The sequence below is a fragment of the Triturus cristatus genome, unplaced genomic scaffold, assembly GCF_964204655.1.
Source record: "Triturus cristatus unplaced genomic scaffold, aTriCri1.1 SCAFFOLD_205, whole genome shotgun sequence".
Lineage (NCBI taxonomy): Eukaryota > Metazoa > Chordata > Amphibia > Caudata > Salamandridae > Triturus > Triturus cristatus.
In genome coordinates, this window is record NW_028187869.1 from 1,393,741 (window position 1) to 1,403,698 (window position 9,958).

The following is a 9,958-nucleotide window of genomic DNA, read 5'->3' on the forward strand; positions in this document are numbered from 1 at the left end:
AGCGAAACTTGTGTTGCAAGTTCTGAGTGACTTTGCAGCATTTTAAGAATATTCCTATTTACTTGTATTGTGGATTTTTGTTTTTTGGGGTCTTGCGCTAAGCCTATATAAAAAACCCTTATTTTTATAATTCCTGTGTGGTGTCCCTTTGTAGTGTGTTACTGTGTAGGGTCATATGTGCTTCACACTGCCTCTGAGATAAGCCTGTCTGCTCGTGCTACTTTACCACAGGGTTGAGCAGGGGTTATCAAAGGCTGTATCCCCCTTACTCTGACTTAGAAGCAAGGGTCCCTATTTGGTCATTGGCGCCAGCCATTGCCAACTAGAGACCACCATTTCTAACAGTCTCTATTTGTTGTTGGGTCGAGGACAGCCTGGGGAACTCAGTGCTGCAACCAACAGGCTCAGAGTTAGTAATCCTTGGAGGCGAGTGGCCCCTGTCTCCTCGCCTGATTTTGATTGGCTACAAGGTGTCGAATCCAGTTTGGTCTTCTTATGCTTGTAACGTGCTTTGGATTCCAACTTACCTGAGGTCTTCCACTGGGACTGGGATTTAGAATGTGGCCAGTCTCTCAATAGCAGCTCCCGACTTGGATTGGGAGCAGAACCACTGTTTCCTAAGAGACCTCTTTTTATGTTTGCAAACCTGTAGCTTTATTTGCTCTCTGATAGCCTTAAGCGCAGCAAGGTGCACTATTCATGTGACGAGACTGGACCAAGGCACCACAAACATTGAAGGAGCCTGTAACTGACAAACGTATCCTGCAGTCATGACATGCCTTGAATCCTGTCTTTTTTGAACAACACATTTTCCCTGGATAATGACCAAAAGAATTTGAAGGCATTGGAAGACCGACACACTGGGAGCAGAGCTCTGGATCTGCATCAAAGGATACAGAAAAAAGGAACTGACTGCAGAACATAAGGGTGGCGCCTTTAGGAAGCTCCACTTCTGGAGCTTTGGGAGGCCACTGTAGAGCTATAGGCCGTCACCTGAAAGCAGACAGGAGCTCTTGCTCGAAAATCTCTACAGGTGGGGAATCTGTGGTTAGAAGTATCCATTAGAAGATTTTGATACAATTGACCAGTGATCACGGCAAGGCCGTGAGGATTTCCCTGTCTGACTGTGCTGCAACACAGAGGGTTAATATATATAAAAAAGTAAAGTTTCTTTATAACACCTTTTGCTCTCTAAAAGCACATGCTGTACAGCGGTCTAATGCATGGTCTGTGGCAATGTTGCACTCCATACAAAGTGCAAAAGATAAATAAATACTACTGTCCTACAAAGTTACAATTTGTTAAGTATGGGATAGCCAACAATGACATTTTAAGTGTCTTCCATTCAGATGTAATTCTATTATTTCACTATATTTGTATTATGTATGTATTAAATTCTTGTTGAGCGCAACTGTCACCCCAAGGGTATCCTGGCGCTGGACCATAGGTGAGTCATCAGATCCGATGTGAACATGTAGAGAAGAAAAGTTGAAAGTTACTTTTTAAAATATATATTATTTATGTTGTCATTGTCTGTGGTGGTCTGTAGCGACGTGTATTTAGAAATGCAGACGTCACAGCCTAAAAGTACAGTGTAAAGTAAGATAATATGGTGGATGTCTTACCTTCATCATCGTCGCTCTCTAAGCTGGCAGGCGCAACCATCTGGCCATGGTTGTATTTACACCTTGAGTCATATTTGCAGTATCCTTGCAAATGGTGCTGACAAATATGCAGATATTCACACTTCTGCCCTTTCGAGCAAGATCCTTTATTGTAGTATTTGCAAGGCTGTGAAAACAAAAAACTAAAATTAGTGGAATATACTGATGCTAACAGCCACAGTTATCTGGTGATCGATGGATAATTAGTACATATCCAAGTTGAAAGTGACTAGAATGGGAGTATCAACGAGTTGATAGAACATGTACATGCTGAGGGTCACAGCAATTGATTTGCTAAAGAGTGTGGGAGGACTACTGTTATTGGTGTATTAGTGGAGAACATTACAGTTGGGAGCCACTGTAAATTAATGCGCTAGATGGTAAATCATATCCAGGCAGAGGGCCAAAGTGGTAGTGGATTATTGATGTGTGAGTGACCCTGGCTAAGTGGGGAGCAACTGATAGTGGATTATTGTTCATGTAGTAGGAATCTTCAAAGTGGAAGACATTGTTAGTGGCTACTAGCTAAGAGAAGTAGAGATTCAAAACCAGGAATTCTACAGTTGAATACCAACAGATCCAACTAAGATGATTCAGGAAGAAATGTGACATTTTACAGGATGCATTTGATAAGGAGTACTTTAGCCCTAAAGAATTTGAATTTCTGAAGAAGATAAACCTGAGAACCTCAGTGATTTATTTCTTACCAAAGATAAACAAAGATTAATTCAATCCCCCAAGACGACCAATCGTCTCGGGTGTGATTCAATGTTGGAACCAATCTCACAATATGTAGATACATTTTTAAAACCACGTATCATCAAAGTACCATCTTACTTAAGAGACACTATGGATTTTATTAACAAAGTCAAAGGTTACCGATTTAATACAGCTACACAGTGGAAGATAACTTGGGATGTGGTCTCTTTGTATACACATATCCCTCAGGATGAAGGTCTAGAAGCTATTCAGTTTCCTTGGAGACAAGACCAAGGACGCATTGAGTCCCCACAAAATTCATTTTGAAGTTGGCAGGCTTTGCACTAAAGAGGAACTACTTTAAATTTGAAGAAGATTTTTTTCTTCCAGGTAAAAGGGACTGCCATGGGTTGTTCGTTTGTGCCTGAAATGGGATTATTGTATATGGCACTTTTTGAAGACAAATGTGTCTATGATAACAATCCTTACTCAGGACACATAAAAAAGTGGCTCCTATATATTGGTGACATCTGGTGTATATGGAATGGAGATGAAGATACTCTGGGTCTATTGCAAATGTGGCTCAATGGTAGGAGTTCAGACATCAAATTCAATATGTCAAAACATCAAAAAAGCTTTCAGATGTAAAAATCAAGGCTGAAGAAGGGCAGCTAATTAAAACACTTCACTGAAAGCCAACAGACAAAAATAAAGTGTTAAACTTCAAAATCTCTGCAATTTAAAGGAAATCTTGCCCTACGGCCTATTTTTAAGAATAAGAAGGAACTGTGCAAAAACAGAAGACGGCTTTGCAAATGCAGCTATCATTCAAGAACAATTAAACGAGAAGGGGTAGCCGCATAAACTCCTTAAACACTCACTCAAGAGAGCATGGTACACATCAAGAGAGTGCCTCCTTGTAAAACAAGCATTGGTAATGCATCGTTTTTTCCTATGCGATGAATGGTAAGCTGTTTCTTAACAATCACCATCCGGGACGAAGGAAAGAGTACCACAGGAGTGGAGAGGATGTGGTGCAGTGGCCAGAGCTGCTGACTCATGAGCTGGGCATCTCGGTTCGAGTCGCAGCGGCGCAACATTCTGTGATCATGGAAGAATCACTTAATATCTCCCAGTGATAAGTTGCACTATATAAATCTGCTGTAGGGCGAAAGAAAGCAGAAAGAGGCAAAATGTAATAAAAAAAATAGTTCCACCAAAGTGAATGTTCACAGTATTTCGGCGACAGGAAACTGATAAGAGAAGCAGAAGTGCATTAGTAAATACATGCTAAAGCCAATAGAAATGGAGGAAAAAAAGTGGCAATCACAGGAACCAATGAAAAGCCAGGACAGAGAGGGGGCAGGATGTAGGCCCCTTTTAAGTTTACATTGAAAACAATAGATTTCACAAGCACAGCGCAAGCGATGTGCAGGCGAAACGTAATAAGGCTTTAGCACCCCAAATCTAAGATGTAAAAATGAGCCCAATTGAGGTTCATTCGGAGAGCCAAAACAGCCAGTGACAGAGAGCAGAACAAATCACTACTGTTGGCTCCATACTTGAGTCTAGGGGTTACCCTAGAATGACTGCAGGGTAGCCCCAGATTGAAGAAGACTGGGCTACCAACACTATTACAATTAAAAGAGAAGCGTCTGTGTGCAGATCCATTTCTTCTCCAGTGTTAAAGGCAGACATTCCAATTCAAAGGTTGAGTACACATATATTGGAATATTTTACACCAATTTATTCAACAGATTGTGTTTTGTATCTGGGTTTTTAGCCCCATAGCTGAGGAGCGAACAGTTTGTTGGTTGCTATTTAGTCAAAATCAATGGTATTACGCTAGTCCACGGCCGCAAGGTTTCTCGCATAATTGTTGTTAGAAATGGGGGTCTCTAGTTGGCAGAAGTAGGTACCTTTGACCAAATAGGGACCCTTGCTTCTAGTCAGGGTAAGGGGATTACACTCCTGTATAAACCCTGCTCACCCCTTCGGTAGCTTGGCATAAGCAGACAGGCTTATCTCAGAGGCAGTGTGTTTAGCATTTGTGAAAACACTACAGATGGACACCACATAGGTTGTATAAAAATAAGTATTCTTTATATAGACTTAACACAAGACGACAAACGACAAAAATCCACAATACTGTACTCAAAATAGACTTACAGATGGTAGAAGCAGTTAAAAAATAAGCTATTCACTTAAAAGCAGTCTTTAGCAACAGGTAACCCCAACGGGAGTCATCACGACGTCGAGGTCAAAGAAATCCCAAAGTACGGCGCCGATCGCGAGGTGAGTGGCGTCGGGCCCAGAGTCAAAACAGACCCACACAGAACAGTACCTTGGAAAAGCGAAAACAAAGACAGCTCACGGCGTCGAGGAGATGCGGCGTCGTTGGCACGGTGCGGCTTCGGTTCCTTGCTTTGGGGGAGGCATTGCGTCGGGTCCTCGATGCTTGTGCAAAGCGGAGGATGCGTCTGTTCCTTACCGGAGAGGAGATGACGTCACGATGGTGCTGAAACCACGGTAACGTACGATGTCAATGAATTCTTGACCACCCACGTCGAGAATTGGCTCCGCAAGGATGTCGGCTTCAGAGTCGATGCGGCACAGCAGCAGGCGTAGGGCCTACGTTGCAAGTCGGAGTAGCGCTCACGACTTATGGCAGGTTACAATGTCGCTCGCTGGCGTCAATGTGGCATGGCGGCCGTCGTCGGGTCTATGTTGTAAGTCGGAGCAGCGCTCACGGCTTCGATGCAGATTACGGCATAGCTCGCCGGCGTCGGTGTTGCAAATTCCTTCTGTAGCAACTAGAACAGCAAGTTCCAGATGCAGGCAAGCAGAAGGGGTGAAGTCTTGTATCCCTAAGACTTCAGGCAGGAGGCAAGTTCAAATTCAAGCCCTTGGACAAATAGTCCTTAAAAGTTCCTTCTCCTTTCCTTGGCAATGAAGAAACCACTGAAGGCCAACCCAGCAAACAGCACACTGGCAGAGGGGCAGTACAAACTCCTGCAGCATCCTTGGTTTTTCTCCTTGGCAAGGTTTGTCTTGATTTCCCAGAAGTGATCTAAAGTCGTGGGACTTGAGCCCTAAATTTATACTACTCTTTGTTCTCTGAAGGCAGAGAGTCCTGTACCTAGTCCAAACCAGTTCAGGGTGCATTCTGCCAGCGCACACCTTCTTCCTTTGTCAGTGTGGGCCAGGGTCATCAGACACACCACAGGAGGTGGAGCCAACATTGTGGAAGGCAGACACAGCCCTATTCAGGCCCAGGTGCTACTCCTCCCACCACCCTACATGCAGATAGGTCTATTCAGCTCTGTCCTGACTCACCCTGTCTCCTGAAGCCCGCCAGTCCCTGTTACTCACAAAACCAGACACACAATACTTAAGCTAGCAGAGGCAGGATGGATGGGTAGGCAAGAAAATACCTACTTTCTAAAAGTGGTATTTTCAAACACAGACTGTTAAAACCAACTTCCCTAAAAGATGTATTTTATCATTCAGAGTTCAGGCATACTAAACTCGAATTTCTACCATGTTCCTTGGGTCAGTTAGGATTATAAGATGTTATAATCAAACTGCCCATTCTGGCCTATGGGGACAGGTAGCCTTGCAATAGTGAAAAACGAAATAGGCTGTCATTCACTATCAGGTCATGCCACACATATCAGGGCATGACCTACCTTTTACATACAATGCACCCTGCACTAGGGCCTACCTTAGGGGTGTATGATATGCAGAAAAGGGAAGGTTTAGGAACTGGCAAGTGGGTGCACTTGCCAAGTCGACACGGCAGTACTAGAATGCATACAGGCTCTGCAATGGCAGGCCTGAGATATACTTTACAAGTGGCTTCTGTGGGTGGCACAATCAGTGCTGCAAGCCCACCAGCAGCATTTGATTTACAGGCCCTAGGCACCCATGGTGCACTATACTAAGGTTTGACAAGTAAACCAAATGATCCAATCATGGATTCACTAATCAATACATCAATTTAACATAGGGAGCACTTGCACTGTGGCACTGAATAGCAGTGGCCCAGTTCCCAAAGCATCTAAACCAGCAAAACATATCACAAACAGAGGAGGCAATCAATAAAAAATGGAAGGGAGACTCACGCCAATGGTACCAGGCCTAACAATTGTCACCACACGTTTCGCATGATTCAACATCTGCTACATAATCTGCAATTTTATCAGTGAAAAGTTTAGTGCAAAGAGATAAAAAGTTAGTTAAAAAAACAGCAATGCATGTGGTACTGTGCTGTTTTCAATCTTTGCAAAAGTAAATATGTCAACTATTAGTTGCTGGCTGCTATGTATAAGCGTTGGACTGGTATTAGGAAGGTGAAACCTTCACCCAGACTATACTAATGTGTGCTAAAATGAAAAAATAACATCGCCACAGAACGTGCTGGATATTTTGCCTTTTCTTTGATAAAGTTGATTCCTCCATTGACACTTAATTCCAGTTTTGGTGCTGTAAATTGTCAGCCACCCTTCTTTTAAGGGGTCCCATTTACTGCCAGCTACTTTGGAATCCTGCTTGTTCGGTTTAGTGGATTGTTAACAGCATTCCACAACCTTCAATGTGTTAAATCCAATCTTCTGCAGAACAAGAGCTAAAAGGCTCATTTGGGCAGAACAAGGTCAAGCTCCTAATAGAAGCCATTCTTGTCTAAACAAGAAATCAAAATATTTGCTAAAATCAGCAGACTGAGCGGAAATTACAATTTGAGGTAAACCTCCAATCTGGGCTTTTATCCATGGTGGCGCGTAGCTCCAGAAGTCAGGCAACCCATAAACTGTCATCTGCTGCAGGAAGAGTTAATAAACAAGCGCCCTATCCCATTCCCCCGAACCTCAGTTTAATTTGAGTCGGTGTTCCATAAATATAAACAAAACTGTACCAACCCTCACATCTAGTCTTAACAAGTGCTACTCGTACTAGAATTTTACATGTGTGAAAATATTTTTCCTTTTACGAAAGGGAACAATGGGTATGTTGTAGCAGAGAAGGGCACCCATACGAAGAAAAGATGCCGAAGGGACTCCTCGGACAATATTTACTTAAGGTGTCTAACTAAACATCCCCTCTCTTCCACCAAAGCAAATATTTACAGTATTTTTTCAACGGGAAGCTGATAATGGAAGCAGATGAGGAGCAAACATTGATAAATCCCGGAAAATATGCTACAGCCAAAAGAAATGGAGGAATAATACGTGGCAAGCACAAGAACCAATGAAAAGCCAGGAAATTGAGGGGGGGGGGGGTGTAAGTCCCTTTTAAGCTTATATTAAAAACAATTGATTTGTCAAGCACAGAGCAAGCGCTGTGCAGGCAAATCCTAAATAGAGAAGAGAACACTTGACCGCTGATCTATGTATCCACATATTGTCCTTAGACAAGCAATTTAAATAATAACATCACCAAAAATTGCCATTTCAACTCCAATTCCCAATGTGGGTTTGATAGTCCGTTATTTGCCATGAAGAAAAATGTGACTATAGGCAAACACTTGGTAAGGGCCTGCAGCCCTTCAAAATTGATGAAAACAACTTTGAGAGCTCAATGGAACATGAAACCCCTTGAAGGATGTTCACAAATCTATTTGAGATGTCATCAGTGATGTCACTGACCATGTCATGAGTGATGTAATATGTGACGTCATCAGCAGCGCATTGCGGGAGCATGAGTTATAGTTAGCTGAACTAACTATAACGGGGGGAATTTCCCTGGTTTTGTACGAGTGAAATGTCCAACTAACTATAACTTTCCCTAAAACCTATGGTATTTTCAGTGAATATATATATATATATTAAATGGTCCCCAGGATAACAAACAGAGCCAAAATGCACTATGAAATCGGTAAGTGAAAGTGATTCAAATGCATTTACCAGCATGCTACTAGACCTAGTTAGGCAATCAATAAAATTAGCCTAAAAAGCAAGAGCCACGGCAGAGAGCAATCAGAGACAAACAAGCTCCGTTCACAAGAAGCGACTAAAAAGCCAGCAGTAACGCGGCATAAGAAAAGTATCTCTAACATTGCATAACAGATAGAGCTAATTGTTAAGCACAAAATTATTTAACCTTTTCTGAACCAGCAGTGCACGAAATGTCTTGTTACTTACCACTAATCATCATTACCCCAATCAGGGTCCTCCTTGTCCCAGTCCTTACTATGTGAGGCAATCCTGCCTCACGATAGTCAATTAGCACGTTAGTATTTCTTTTATTTGTATTATAAAAGCCACTCCCACCCACCGGCATGCCTGTTATCAATAAGTCCGGACACAAACACAGCAGGAGGGAGGGAAGAGGACTGGGACGAGGAGGACCCTGATAGGGGTAATGAAGATTACAGGTAAGTAACGAGACATTACCCCCTCATGGGTCCTTCTCGTCCCAGTGCTTACTATGTGAGGACCTCACAAGCAGAACAACCAAGAAGAAAAAATGCAGGACACCAGGGATCCATACAAAAATACGAATCGTTTAATCAAACAAATGATCTAGGTACAGCAGTGTTCAAGACACCAACAGCAAAATTGTCCAAAGAGGCATGCAAAACATCAAGGCGATAATGCCGGACAAACGTATGATGGGACTGCCAAGTGGTCGCACTACACATTTCCTGGATAGAAACCCCTGCTGCCTCAGCCAAGGAAGCAGACACAGAACTTGTTGAACGACCCTGCACCAGAGAAGGAGGAGGCAGACCCACAGACTTATAGGACTGGCAGACAGCCAAACGCACCCACCAACTGATGGTGGAAGTAGAAATCTTTTTCTCCTTGGCTACACCCCTACAGGAGACAATCAGGGCAGAAGAAAGACGAAAACCCAGAGTACGCTGGATGTAAACCTGAAGGGCCCTGTGAACATCCAAGGTAGAAGGAACAATCGTATCACCAACACTAGGCAAATCAGGAAGAACCACCTCCTGCTGCAAGTAGAATTTGGTAGAGACCTTAGGGAGAAAGGCCAGGTCACACCGCAAAACAACCCTCTCGTGCTGAAATAATGAAAGGAAACAAGCATAGCCCCCAACTCAACCAACCACCTAGCGGAGGTGATGGCCAACAGAAAAGCCACCTTAGCAGACAACCACAACAAACCTGCATCCAACTAGGGTTCAAAAGGGGGCAACTGCAGACCCCTCAAAACAGTCGACAAATCCCACAAAGGGGCAATCACAGGAGTGACCGGATGACGAAGCCAAAAACTCCACAGAAGCAGACTCACCAAAGGAGCAACACACTTCAAGAAGGCCCCCGAACCCATACATGCCCGAACCGCAGCCCACTGAGTGGACAAAGTAGATGGGGAAATGCCTTTCAAAAACCCATCACAAAGAAACTCAAGAAGCCGGAGCCCCAACCACAGGATCCACACCATGAGAGGAGCACCAGGAGACAAAGCAGCCCCAATGCTTACCATAGTTCTTAATGGTTGAAGGCCGACACGAAAGCTGAATGTCCTGGGTCACCAAAGAAGATCAGCCCGGAGATTCCAACGTCAACTGTTCAAGAGCCAAGCCATCAGATTAAAGCAACGAAGACGGGGGAAAGACAGGAGAGTAAACT

At 43.5% G+C, this 9,958-nt stretch overlaps 1 protein-coding gene across 1 annotated transcript in view; it reads right to left on the reverse strand.

Moving 5' to 3' along the window:
- Positions 1 to 9,958, reverse strand: part of LOC146770466 (uncharacterized) — a 189,147-nt gene that overhangs the window by 167,088 nt on the left and 12,101 nt on the right. Inside the window, exon 2 of the mRNA XM_085640443.1 lies at positions 1,626 to 1,791. Coding sequence (XP_085496569.1) covers positions 1,626 to 1,791 — 166 coding nt within the window. The remainder of the gene's footprint in view (positions 1 to 1,625; positions 1,792 to 9,958) is intronic.